The sequence below is a fragment of the Serinus canaria genome, chromosome 4A (genome assembly GCF_022539315.1).
Source record: "Serinus canaria isolate serCan28SL12 chromosome 4A, serCan2020, whole genome shotgun sequence".
Classification (NCBI taxonomy): Eukaryota; Metazoa; Chordata; class Aves; order Passeriformes; family Fringillidae; genus Serinus; species Serinus canaria.
The window spans coordinates 17,781,408-17,795,472 of record NC_066318.1 but is presented as its reverse complement, the minus strand read 5'-3'; the positions used below and the strand labels follow the sequence as shown (position 1 = coordinate 17,795,472).

The 14,065-nt window shown below is 47.7% G+C and overlaps 1 protein-coding gene across 1 annotated transcript in view; it reads left to right on the top strand.

The window, feature by feature from the left end:
• LOC103816498 (vascular endothelial growth factor receptor kdr-like) overlaps positions 1-14,065 on the top strand; it is a 125,968-nt gene that overhangs the window by 94,881 nt on the left and 17,022 nt on the right. The window contains exons 19-26 of the mRNA XM_030228894.2: positions 1,087-1,200; positions 4,709-4,797; positions 6,037-6,202; positions 6,543-6,640; positions 8,021-8,143; positions 8,238-8,349; positions 12,841-12,940; positions 13,530-13,635. Coding sequence (XP_030084754.2) covers positions 1,087-1,200; positions 4,709-4,797; positions 6,037-6,202; positions 6,543-6,640; positions 8,021-8,143; positions 8,238-8,349; positions 12,841-12,940; positions 13,530-13,635 — 908 coding nt within the window. The remainder of the gene's footprint in view (positions 1-1,086; positions 1,201-4,708; positions 4,798-6,036; positions 6,203-6,542; positions 6,641-8,020; positions 8,144-8,237; positions 8,350-12,840; positions 12,941-13,529; positions 13,636-14,065) is intronic.

Here is a 14,065-nt window from a genome sequence, read left to right as displayed (position 1 = left end):
TTCATCACTTTCATGAATAAAGCAGATTCTCTAGTGTCAGTTCATCCATCCAGGGAATTAGGAAGGCCCTGGGGATGCCTGCATTTCTGCCATCTCCATGCAGTATGCTCAGGTCTCTTCTGGACTGAAGGCTAAAATTCAATGTGCAGAATTGTCTGAAACACTTCTGAGCTGGTTGTGAGTTCCAGCACATGCCAGGGGAAATCAGGAGTGATACCCCCATGGACACACCAAACACTGCTGGCTGAAGGAATCTTGGAATAGCTCCTTCTTTATGACACAGTTTGGAGAAAGATGGGGAATTCTACAAACAGATAAAGAGGTTACACCTGTCACACCAAATGATTTGTTATGTAACTGCTTCTTCATGTATAAATCTTCATGATGCAAAGGCAAAGGAAACAGGCCAAAGCCTCTCCTGTTAAAATACAGCATGGAAGTTTTGGAGACAAGGCTGGGAAGATAAAGCAGCACCTGAACAAACTTCTGGTCTGAGGGTGCCTGCCTTAATATAATGTCACTGGCCAGCCAGGGCCTCCCCTGTCAGGTTCATGGCTCACACACAGATCTTGGAAAATTTATTTCTTGGGTCAATAAGATCTTACAGGCCTGAGCTTTAGTCATGCTGTGTGTTCCCTGGACATTTTGGGACACAGCTTCCAGATCTGTGGATTGCTCCTCCCCCGCAGTGGAGCATTCTGAGGTATTGTAACCAAGTCCTGCAGAACTGCAAGCCCAGCAGAGAGGAAGGGACACCTGTGTGCTGGGGGGTCTTGCAGAGGTTGGCTTTGCTGAGCTTGCAAATCTGAGTCATGGCAAAGGTTCTGGGGGATCAGGTTTGGGGGAAGGGACCATAACCCACACTGGAGAAAGGAAGAGTCACCAAAAGATAAAGTGTTATCCCACTTCATAAAGGTCAGCAGACAATGAAACAGATGAATTATTATCTGTGTGAGTCTGAAAAGCCAAGATACTGCAAGGAACCTGGGTGGGTTTTGTTTCAAAGGATAAACAGGATCTTGCTGTGTCCTGTTGAAAATATCCTGTTGTGTCAAGATGATTTTTTTTCCTGTTTATCTTAAGCAGAATGTGCAACTACCAATGAATGCAAGGCTCTAATGTCTGAGCTGAAGATCCTCATCCATATAGGACATCACCTGAATGTGGTCAACCTGCTGGGAGCCTGCACCAAAGCTGGAGGTGAGGAGTCCTCAGGAAATGAGGAGCAAAACAGAGAACGCTTTTCAGACACTTTTGGGTGTTTGGAAGTGCCTGTGGTGCAGTCAGTACCAGCACAGCCATTTCCAGCTCTCTGCTCACAGGAGAGCTGCTGCTGCTCCTGCAGGACGTGGCCTCATCCCCCCAGGGCCCCTGAACCTCTCCCACCCGTGGTGTCACCTCTCTTTTCTCTGGAGGCACTGAAGGGAGGAGAACATTGGACTGCAATGAGGTGCCCAGTTCCTCCCCGTGGGCATTTCCAGGCTTCTTCTCCCTCTCCTTCCCTGCCTTGTCAGGAGGATGCACCAGGCTGAGCCCCCTGAGCCTCCTCTTTCCCACACAGCAGTTTCTGCTCTGTGTACCAAAGCCTGGGACAGCCCTGGGTGCAGCAGGAGCAGGGACTTGCACAGGGCTGATAAAGTCCCATAAATGTCAGACCTTTGTCACTAAAACATCCCTTCCCACACTGCCAGACAAAGCAGCCATGCCTCTTTCTGTGCTTCAGCTTCAGGAGAGCAGCTCCTGAGGATGGCTCCTCACTGCTGACCTCCCAAATCTGCAAAACCTCCCCCAACAAACAGGTTTAGGTGACCCAAGGGCAAGGGAAACCCCAGAGTGAAAGAAATGAAGGGGGGAAATCAGGAGAGATGGTGCACAGATCTCTCATCATCTGAGACACCAAAACCATCAGTTTCCAACAGTTTTTGTCCAGACACGATGGAAAAGGAAAATTTCATTGAGGGAGATTTGGGAGGGTGCCAAGGAAGAAATCTTTGCTCCAGCAAGGTGGTTCCAGTTCCTCAGGAAACAGCAGCCATGGGTACTGCTGGGCTCTGGGAGCTCCCAGGAACTCCCTGCAGAGCCCCAGAGCTTGTGTGGGAGCAAGGGGCTCCAGCTGAGGGGTTCAGGGTGCAGCAGGCAGGAGCCTTTGCTGGCTTTGTGAGCACAGGGGCTGGGACATGGGAATGCTGGGGACTCTCCTGTGCTCACGGGCCCCTGAGGGGGCTCAGCACAAGCAGGAGCCTCAAACCAGCAGCAGGACCAGGGGTCAGTGGTTCTTAAACAAACAACCCCAGAGTTCTGCTTGTTCAAGACACACCCCAGGACTGATCAGAGGCTCTGACTGTCTCATTTCTGAGAAACTTCTTCTCCCAGGAGTTCCTCGATTCCCCATTCTCCATCCTGCCCCGTCCTGGATGGGGGATGACCCTCCCTCCTCCCTGCCAGGTGCCTGGGCAAACCTTTTGGGGGGCAGAGTCTGGGGCAGAGGGGTGCAGCAGGGCACAGAGTAGTCTCGAGGCAGGCACTGCTTTGTTCTCCTCTGAGCAGTGCAAGTGCAGACTAAAGAAAAACAGCCTGGAGCTCCAGAGGCAGACAGAGATCCGAGATCCTGTGAAATTCCAGGGCTCTCCCTCCCCTGTTAGGCTTTATGTAACCGTGGATTCCTGATGGAGACTGGTATTAAGTATGCACATACATTATTTTAACAAGGTATCAAATGACAGAATTTAACACTTTGGCGGGGTGTCTGATGTTCAGCAGTCAGAACTAATGCAGTGTGTGCTTTACAATGAGGGAACAAAATATGGGGAGGCCATGTCTAGGAAGCGTTTCAAAACCATGAATAAATCACTAAGCAGAGCTTTAAAGCTGTTCTGGAATCTGCATTTCCTCAGGGCATCCATGAGGGACATTGGATTTTGGGTTCTTCAGAGCCAAATCTCTTGAGCACGGCCAGGTGCCAGCACTGAGCAGAGCTCTGGGGTCAGCACTGCAACCACTGGGATTTGGGGATCTGGGGATTTGGGCTTGATGTTTTTGCAGCCACTGCGAGGTTTCAGGCTTGTTTCAGCTGCAGCAGAGGGACTGGGGGTCCTGGAGAGCCCCAAGGTGTGCACTCAAGGGCTGGGTGAGTGCAGAACCTGCAGGAATCCACAGGGAATACCAGGGGCTCAGTTCTGCCTGCAGTGATACCTCAGATTTCAGCTTTTATACTTTTCACATTCTGTGCTGCTTTAGTGTGTGGGTCTGGGCTTCATATTATTGGATGGTGAGCTCTGTGCACAGAGCAAGGAGACAAAACAATTCCTGCTCTAGCTGGGACCAAGGACAAATGATCCAAATCTCAGCCCAAGAGCACAAACACCGTGGGCTGGAGAGGGAAAAACAAGCAGGATGGGACTGCCTGGGCTAAAGCTGGAACTGGACAATGAACTGCAACATGCAAATGGAGCAGAACTGATCAAAGTGAGAGCCCCTGTGAGCAGTCAGGGATTTTTGTGACCATTTTGGTTCATCTTGGGTGCAGCCCTGGCTGGGCTCTTGTGCTGCCCAAGGTTCATCCATGGAGGCCTCCTAATAAATCCCTGCTTTATTCTTTAGCTCTGCCCAGCCTCTGCTCTAGGTCAGCATTCCCAAGGCATCAGCAGGAATTCAGCATCTCCCTTTCTGTGCTCCCAAAGGCAGCTCCTCTGCCTGTCCCACACTGTCCCGGGGTCACTGCTCCCTCCTGGTGCTCTCCCAGGCAATGCTGGACCTGGAGTGACTGCAGCCCTGCCCCTGCCCTGCCCCTGCCCTGCCCCTGCCCTGCTCCTGCCCGGGAGGATGCAGGAATTCCAGCAGGAACCCTGCTGAGCTCCTTCCCCAAGGCCAAGTGCTGCTCTCAGCACTTCCCCTTTGAAGTGCAAATCCCTCAGTCTGAACCAAGGACCTTCTCCAGAGAAAAAGGTTCTGGACATGAAAGTCTCAGTGTTTGGGGTTGATGATATTCCATGTTTATCCACATCCCAGTCCCATGGATTCACCCTGTCTTACATTTGATGATTGCAAGAAATAAAGGCCCAGAATGCAGCTTTTCCCTTCCCTAACATCTCTCACTGCAATATAAAAGCATTTCAAGCAGCTCTTAAAAACCTGCATAATTGTGTAAAAGCAGCACTGACTCTAAAGTGGTTTCTAGAGGAATAAAAAGAAAGAGAGCACTTTCCAAGCTTTCAGAAAAAGGCTTTCAGGCTTTCAGAAACTTCAGTATTTTCAGAAACTTTTTCTGTTTTTCCAGGATTTTCAGAAACTTCTGAGTATTTTTGCAGCTTTTCATTTAGATCTGTCTCTGGCCCTGCATACTTTGATTTCCTCTGGTGGCATCAGCTCCACCCAAAACAAACAATTGTGAAGCCAGCAGAGAAAATGAAAACTGCTCCATGTGCAGAGCAAACCAACCTTAACAGCCTCTGGGATTGTGTTGATCATCCTGAATTTTCCTTGTTTATAAATTAGGAATAAATACCAACTGTTACCATCCAGTGGGGAAAACTAAGAATGTGTTCCCTTCTCTCCACATCCCCACTGGTTGTGTCACTTCTGTGTTTCCTCATTTCCTCATCTGTATAATAGAAATGCCATTTATTTTGAAGAGGATTTGGTAGGATAAATTAGAATTATGTGCTTTGCAGTGCTTCAAAACTCATTTGACTTTCACTGTCTTTTTTAGGTCCTTTAATGGTCATAGTAGAATATTGCAAATATGGAAATCTGTCCAACTATCTCAGAGGGAAACGAGGAGATTTCATTGCATACAAGGTATGAAAATGAGACTTCTGTCACAAGGCAGGGAATCAACAACCACTGACAAAAGCTGGATTTGCTCTGCACTGGCACCAAGGCAATTGGGTATTTCTATGGGCACTTCATTTCTCTCCATATTTCAGTTTGTGCAAGCAAAAAGAGGGATGTGTTTCCCCTGCAGGATCTCACTGCTGTGCTCTTCTAGCATCTCCTAAAGAATGAGTTGCAAGTACCCAAACACTCCTGAGCGCTTGAAAGAGAGGGAATTACTTGGGAGATACTTCCCAGCACAAGGGGGCAACAAAACAGTAGTGAAAAACTGGCCTTAAGTGAACTAGGAGAAAGTGAACCCTCCCAAAACACAAATCTGTTCTGGGGATTTTTCTTTCTAGGCCCCAAATGAAAGCAGTTCATCCTTCCCCCATCTGCTCATTCCACCCTCTGTCTCTTCCCCTGTGCTAGCCCTGAAGCCTGTGCTGTAACAACAGCCTGGATCACGGATATTCTACATCAAAACCACCCAAGGGTTTGGTTCCCAACAGCTCTGCATGCACACAAACATCTGTGCCAGCACAGACTGGGCTGGGATGGGAGCAGGGCACAGGAGCAGAGATCAGGGCTGGGGAGGGATGGGACTGACTCCTCCTTGTGAAAATCCAGTGTGGAACAGGCTCTGTGACCCCAGCCCTGCCAGAAACTGCAGCCTCACCAAGACTGTTTTCCCAGATGACTGCAGTGTTATAATTATTGTTATTATTGTTAAAGCTATTGTGTGCAGGCAGCAAAGGACGTGAGGGACTTTGGGTGAGTGAAGGAGCTCTTCCTGGTGCACTCCCTCAGAATTTCTTTCTCACCATTGTTGCCATGAGTTGAGGGCTGGTTGTGCCTCACTCCCCAGTGCCCATCATGCCCTCACCTTGAGGGGATTTTTAGCATCCTGAGACAGCAAGAGAATTACAGCCTCTGTCTGCTCACCTCTCAGTCTCACCTAGCCAGTTTTCAGCTAACTCTGATATGGAATATTGCTATCAGTGAAATGGGGAACAATAACTAGAAATAAGTAGAAAACCAGGCTTTATAATTTATAGTTCGAATAATAAAGCCTGGTTTCCCATTTATTCCCACTTCAGGAAACATAATGTTCAAACATGCTCATCTTCAGAGGACCCTTTCTCCTTATTACATTGTCCCATATTTTGAATGCTCAAGCATTGCATCATACAGAGCTAAAAATTTGGTTTATGCCATTTGTAGTCCCAGGAAAACTCTGACCAAGCAGAGAAGAGTCTGGATGAGTCCAGCAGTGATTTGACTGAACTGATCAAGAGGCGCCTCGAGAGTGTGGCCAGCACAGGCAGCTCTGCCAGCTCAGGATTCATTGAAGATAAGAGCTACAGTGACTCAGAAGATGATGAAGAAGGTAAAAGAACCCTACCTCATCCCAAATCTCTTATTGGAAAGACTTCTTTCCTTTGGCCAGTGCCACACACACTGTCACACACTTTACAAGCCCTTAGATGGCTTGGCTTGTTCCTGAAATCCCAAATTCTCCCTCTTTCCTGTTCCCCACTCCAACCTTCTCACAAAAAGAGAGCTCTGATTGTGTACAAAAGCTGCTCCTGTAACCCTGCAGAGATCTCACACCCAGCACTCAGGTGTGGGGCTGGGGCCATCAGCACACAAGTGGCACCAGTGCCACCCAGCTCTGGAGCTGTGCCACATCTCTGCCACATTTGTGCCACATTTCTGATCTCTCCTAGATGCTGAGGATCTGTACAAGAGGCCCTTGACTCTGGAGGATCTGATTTGCTACAGCTTCCAGGTGGCAAAAGGCATGGAGTTCCTCGCCTCCCGAAAAGTGAGCTCCTTCAGACTTCTTGCAGAGTATCTGATGTGAAGAAACCCAAACACACTCTTGAGTCTGAGAAATCTGCTCTTTGCTCTTCTGTTAGAGTGCTGGAGATCACGTTAGCTCTGGTGGTTAAGCAGTAATTAGCACTGAAGGGGTTGTGGAGGAACATTCATCATGTTCTTGGCTGCAGGGACTGGCATCTGCAGCAGGAGGGTTTAGATAGAAGGAGTGAACTTCTCAGAAATTGTGAGACAATTTGTGGAGCTGCCTCATAAATAAGCACAGAAAGGGTTTGTGGAGAAAGCTCCTTTTAGTGTGGTGAACAACACCACTACTGAAAAATGAGGAGGGAGTATCCAGTTATTCCTTTAGTTTGTCAGAGGTGTTGGGGACTGTCAGCAAAGTCAGCAGTGCTTGGATAAACAGGAAGCAGTTTGTAGCCTGTGGAACGGCTTTTCAGGTAAATGCAGTGTAACCCACAGGCCAAAGTGTGCACACAGCTGAGCCTCACTCTCACACAGCCACCAGGGTGTTGGTTTTCCCAGCTTTTACAGAGATGGGGGCAACTGAGAGGCATTTTAAAAGGTTTTATTCCATTATCAGTCTCGATGGATAATGAGACATGAGAGATGTAAAACTCAATGCCATTCCATCAGGAGCCACCCTATTTCCAGGTTACAGTACCTTAGAAATGTTTTTCAGCCTATTAGCTTTTGCCACACAATGCTGCTATTACTCCTAACACCAATCACCTTTGTTTTTACCCCATGTGGTCCTGCTACAATGAATCTTTCACAGTTCTAATTCTCTAAAACATCTGATCTTTTTGCAAGGCCATCTTTTGAAACTTGTTGAAACTTGTTTCTAGTTCAATCTCTCTCTACAATGTCATCTCTATTCTATGGCTTTCCTCAGTTAGCACACCTTATTTCAGTGTTTGCATGCAGATGTACAAGACTGTGTGAGCTTTCTGTCAGGTTTTGAGAATTCTTTACAAATGCATTTCCCACACCAGGGCAGCCCCCAGAACCCCTGAGAGGGTTATCCCACCTCACACCCTCCTGGACCTGCACTGGCAAAGGTAGCTGCAGCTGCTTTTTGGTCTCTCTGAAATTTCCCAGTGATCAGCTAATGAGAAAATAAGGCTCCCTTCCTTGTTGTAACTGCAAAGTTATTTCAGACAGAACAATCAGAAAACTGACTCCAATGTTGGTTTGTTCCCTCTTTTGCATATCCCAGTGTATTTGGAGCAGATTCCCACTCATTCTCAGAGCTGCTCCCAGCACAGTTCATTTCTTTCCCCACTCCCAAAGAAGCTCTCCTGCCTCCAGCTGGAGCAGGGGCTCCTTGCCCAGCCCCCTGTGACCCTGTGTCCTTCCCTGGCAGTGCATCCATCGGGATTTGGCAGCCAGGAACATCCTCCTGTCCGAGAACAACGTGGTCAAGATCTGTGACTTCGGCCTCGCCAGGGACATTTACAAAGACCCCGACTACGTACGGAAGGGAGATGTGAGTGCAAGAAGCTTCAGTGCTTACCCTCAAGCTGGGCTTGGGCACATCAGTAACAGCAGATCTGGCAACCTCTTGTGTCTCTGGCTTTTAGGCACGGCTTCCACTCAAATGGATGGCTCCAGAAGCTATTTTTGACAAAATTTACACCACACAGAGCGATGTCTGGTCTTTCGGAGTGCTGCTGTGGGAGATATTTTCTCTAGGTAAGAATGGTTTCAAACCCTTTCCCCCCCTAGTTTATGGCTACTTAGCTAAGAAAAGCTTTTAACAAAAGGTGATCATGTGGGGCAGTGCTTCTGTTTCATTGAGGATGAGTTCTCAGTGCAAACCAGGTGTAAAATAAAGCCAATTTCAATAAGAACTCCACCTGACAAAGGACATGAAAACACTGGGGAGGGGGATCAAGAATCCAAAATCCTGGACCTAACATTTGTACCCACTGAAAGCAACAGAGCCCAGAGATAAAATGCAAGCCTCTGCTGCTGGGAGGAATGGGAGACTTCTTGGAGAACAATGAAGAAGTTTCCTATCAAACCCCACCTGCTTCAGGGAACCCCACAGCTACAGGGTCACCCTGCCGTGGGCACAGTGGCTGCTGCTGGCAGCCCATGCAGCATGAGCCCACATGATATTTTATCCCAGCTTGATCATCCACCCCACAAAATCTAAGATTTTCTAGGTAAGAAAAATCTCCTGGCAGCAGCTGCTGTTGGGTTGGTGCAAGGAGCAGTGCTGGGCTCAGCCTAAACCTTTTTGGCAGCAGACCAAGGGTAGAACGTGGGCTCTTGTGGCTGCATCATTTGCAAGCCACAACAGTTCTAAAAGAATAATAATGATGTTCTTTATGTACTTTGAGATGTCAACCCAGGATGCTGTGAGAAATCTCAGCCTCTCTGAGCCCTGGTTTCTGTCCAGCAGATAAAGCTGTGAGACCTACACAGCAGCCCTACAGACACTTGGACTGTGCTGCTCTCAGATTCTCCTTGCAGAGGGGCAAGATTTGTTTTCCTGAGGGAATTTAGGAATGTCAGCTCTGGCTTTTTAATCAGCATTTGCAGACAAAAGAAAACAAGAGGCATTGTCAACTTAAGCTGCTGGATTTTAAAGCAAACTCTAATCTCGTTCTATCTTTGGTTCATGGATCAGTTGAAATTAATGATTGGGCTCAAGATGCCAAGTGAAAATGCAAAGTCTGGAGCTGTTTCTATCCTAATCTTTACTTAGGGCTGGCTGTAAAATCATAACCTGCTCTCAGTCCAAGTCTTTGATTTGGACTTTTCTCTGCTCCACATCTGCACACCCAGCTGAAAGTTCACACTTGAGTGATTGAAACGAGTGGCAGCTGCTGCTTTCCCTGGGGCTCAGCCCTTGGTTTTGGGTGTTGTTATTTTGGGGTGAGCCCTCCATGGCTCTGTTACAGCATCACCTACTGCAGGTGTAGAAACAGCACAGAAAGGCAAAGCTCCAGAAGCACCAGGAATGCCCTGGTTTTATCAGATTATTCAGGAAGATGCTTTAGCTTCAGCATCCAGAGGCATGCTCAGGGACAGGCTCTCCACTGGGGACAGGCTCTCCACTGGGAACCAAAGGAATGGAATGCTGATGAATCCAAGGGGCACTGCAGAAACAAACTTTGTATCACTCCCAAAGGTCCTGACAGAATTTAACAGATGGCCTTTAATACTGAACACTAATACAAATTAAAATCCAGTCAGTGAAACTCACATCTATTTTAATCTATTTTAAAAAAACATTTTATCTGGGTTCTTTTAGCCCCTTTCTTGGCACTGTCCCCTTCTGAATTTGGAACCTCCCAAATGGCTCCAGGGGCTGCCACCCGTGCAGCAGCCTCTGCCCTGGCTCTGACGTAGATCACAAACTGCTTTTTCACTTGGTGGCACAGGCTCAAAACCAGTCATTTTCTCTGAGAGGGTTTTTCATCCAGCTCATCCAGGCATGCCTGTGGTTTGGCACTGCTCACATCTGCAGCTCAAATGATAAATATTTAATTAAGGATTTGTGTCACTGATTGAATTCTGTCATATAAAAGTTTTACAGATCCTTGAGAGCCATGAGATGGAAGTTATTTGTCGTTGCCACAGGGTGTGTTTTGGCTCCCGTTTACAGCTGCTGCTCTCACTGGGTCCCACAGGCTGAGCACCCTCTAAAAAAGGGAAAAATACTGATTGGGAAAATGCAGAGTGCAGTTTGTGTTGTGAAGGACAATAGCTGGCCTGCAGAAAGACTGGCAGCCTGGATCTGCTTTGGTGATACACAGGGAAATCAGGACTAGAGGGAATATTAATTTCCATCTGGGGCTGAGTTTGCAATGAGCTTTAAATTATTCCAAAGGGGTCATCACACCTCGTGTCAGGTGGTGCCAGCAGTGTTTAACACATCCTGAAATCACTAATGGTACAGAATGTCAGTGTCTCCTGGAATTTCAATGTGCACTGTTCCAAAAGCAATCAGAGATAATTATGAAAACAAGCAGTGCCTGGTAGTAACATCAGCATCTCATTATGCCACTAAAATAAAACCAAGATCAAAAGAGGGCTCCCATATCCAATGCATGCCACATCTTTGAGCATTTTGAAGGAGATTTCCCCTAAGGAAAACATCATGTGTAGGCCTTACACCATATGTTCCAGCCTACTTTTCTCCCAAGCTGTCTCAGCATTCCAAATCCAAGTTATCAGACCTATCCCATAGTCCAGATAAAGACAGTGCTGAGTGGAAGTGGGAGAGTTCCTTGCTTTTATGATCTGAGCTGCCTCCAGCTGGTAGGAGGCCAGCATTGGTCAAAATATAAATTACCAAAAGATCCTCCAGTCAAAAATGAATCATAGACTCAGTTCAGGGGTTGGAATGGATCTTCAAGATGATCTAGTCCCAACTCCTCCTGCCATGGACACCTCTTGCTAAACCAGGCTGCTCAAGGCTTTATCCAGCCTGGTTTGGAACACTGCCAGGGTTGGGGCATCCATAAGCACCCTGGGCAACCTGTGCCAGGGCCTCACCACCCCCCAATAAAATATTGCATCCTAAGATTTAACCTAAATGTCCCTCCTTTCAGTTTGTCCCAGCACCCCTTGTCCTGTCACTGGTATCCTTTGCCTTCTCTGTATTTGCTCTCACCAACATCTTGCAGCTGATCTGATCTGGGATGAAATCACAAAGAGAGAGAGAGCTCAGATTGTGAGAGCAAGTGGAATTCTCCATCCATGAGATAAGCAGTTAATTCCCTGAGCATAATGACAGGCCAAAGGCAAGACTGGGAAGGAAAATCTGGGGATAAAGCAGAAATGATGGTGCTGCCTCTCTCCAGCTTACAAAACTCCAGGAAACACTGTCAGTCCTGTGCCCTGGTACTTGCACATCCAGGGAATTCAGAAGTGCTGTGGATAAGCATCCCTGGGCTCTGGGTGTCCTGGGAGCCCATGTGAGCTGACATTCCTTCTCAGGCAGTGCTGGGCTCTCAGCTCCCCAGTGCAGGCTCTGCCCACTGAGCAGTCAGGTTCACAGAGTAGAACAGTTCTGGAAGCAGCCACATTTTGACCCCTTCTTCAATGCTTTATCCAAAAGGTTTCTGCTGTTCTCATTGTGCCCCCAAGTGCACAGCACATGATGGTGTTTGCAGGAAACATGCAGGAATGTTATAGCCAGTAAATCATACACAGATTCCTCCAGGGCTGGATACAGATTCCATTCAATTTCCCACGTAAAGACTTGATGAAATTGTTTCCAAATTCATCATCCAGCCTCCAGGATGCCAAAATGTCCAAGACAAGGGTTGTGCTGCACAGGAAGCATTGGCTTAGGGGGGAGGAAGAGAGGGAAGTTACAAATCTTTTAGCTTTATCCACTGTAGGTTCAGTAGCATTTGAAATCTCAGCTTAGACTTCTGACTTTTACCTGTGAGCTCTGCATTACTCAGATGCCAGAGCACTCTCCCAAATTTTTGTGGGAGTTAACACAAAGCTCCTTCACAGCCTTCAACCTCCACAAAACAATTCCAGTTGCCATGAGCTGTCCTGCCAGGGTTCAGCCAGCACTTGAGTGGCACTCAAGGAAAACAGCAGTGAACAGAGTCAGGAAAGAAAGCTAGGCTGAAAGGCTGGGAGGTCACTGTCAAGGGAGCCTTCCCTGGAGGATAATGTAGGAGAGGAGTGATTCCACTCATGGGATTGAACCAAGGTTCTCGTGGTCCTTGGCAGGGGCCAAGTGCCCACAGCCCTCTCTGCACCTACTCACAGGGGTTCTGAGGCAATAAAGGATGAGCAGGAATTACTCACTCTGTGTGTATCCTCTCAGTGCAGGATACTGGCAGGGTAACAGTTTGGAAAGCACCAAGGAACCCACTGAATGAACTGGAACTTTTCTACCAGTGGCCAAGAGATACTGTAAACTCTTAAACGAATAAAGTTCATTTCTCCTCTGCCCTATTTTATCTTGGAGTGGTCCTGACTGCATCACAAAAGCAGAGGAGACACTGTGATTGAAATCCTTGAAGGACAGAGTGAGTCTGTGACAGGTTTCCCGACAAAAAAATGCAGATTGTGAGTGACTGAACTCCTTCTTCACTCGAGCTCCTGTTACTGCCAGCCTCTGGGTGACATCAAATACTGAGCAGAGATCCCCTGGGCTGGGACACAGACTGTGCCACCCTGAAGCCCTGTCATTTCTCCCCCCAGGTGCCTCTCCTTACCCTGGGGTGCAGATAGATGAGGATTTCTGCCGGCGGCTCAAGGAGGGGACCCGGATGAGATCTCCAGAGTATTCCACTCCTGAAGTGTAAGAGCTGCTGGGAGCTGCTGGGAGCTGTACACCTCAGAAAAGAGATTGTGTGGCAGTGGGGAGGGGGAGGAGACCACAGCTGGGTATTTTATGTTCAGTAAAGCTGTGATTGAGCATATTTTGGGTGTGTGACAGCAGAGACTGATGCTAAGGACAGCCCAAGTCAGCCTGACCTTTGCTAACAAGATGATCAGATGCCCCATGTCAGCTGTAGTTCATGGAGCTACTCATGTGTACATGCAGCTACTCATGTGTACTACACTACTCATATAGTTCATGGAGCTCAGACTTCAGACTCTGTGACAGAAACCCAGCAGCCATAACCAGGACTTACTTCAGCAGTGTCAGCAGGGCCCAGCAGCCAGACTCTGAGTTAGGTGAAAACCAAAATCCTGCAGGCTGAGCTGAGGCAGGACTATGGAAGCAAAAAGCATCTCACATGGAAACTAAACTAGAATTTCAGCATGTGGAGATCTGAACCTCTCCTAATCCAAAGACCCACCAAACCAAGCAGCAGTGGAGTGAGAGAGTTTGGAAGAAAAGCTCTCATCCTTTCCCATTCCTAATCCCTGTGTTGTTCCTGCAGCTACCAGACCATGCTGGACTGCTGGCACGGGGTCCCCACGGAGAGGCCGACGTTCACCGAGCTGGTGGAGCGCCTGGGGGATCTCCTGCAGGCCAACGTGCAGCAGGTACAGCAGGGCCAGCCCTCTGCAAGAGGGGTGGAGTTGGGGTGGACATCTGTGTGCATGGGCAGGGTTATTAAACACCAAGATGAGATTTCACTTCCTAGCACAGCTCACTAGGGAAATCCCTGCTGGGATGAGTAAAGACAATGTTAACTACTCAGATGTTAATTTTACTTCTGATTTTCTTCACCTCCTGAACTTTGTCTTTCATTTCCAACTTTATGTTCACCAGCGCTCTTGGGAGCTTTGCAATTATGCAGCTTAAAGCACAGAAAGTCAGGTATATAATGATTAATCTCATAATAGTTAAACCAGTTGTTTTCTTCTTCAGTAAAAACAACCAGATCACTTATGCAATTGTCAATTTAATTGAAGAAGAAATCAAATACTCTCCTCCAGCTCCTTCCTGTTTGTAAACAAATTTAGTGGAGCT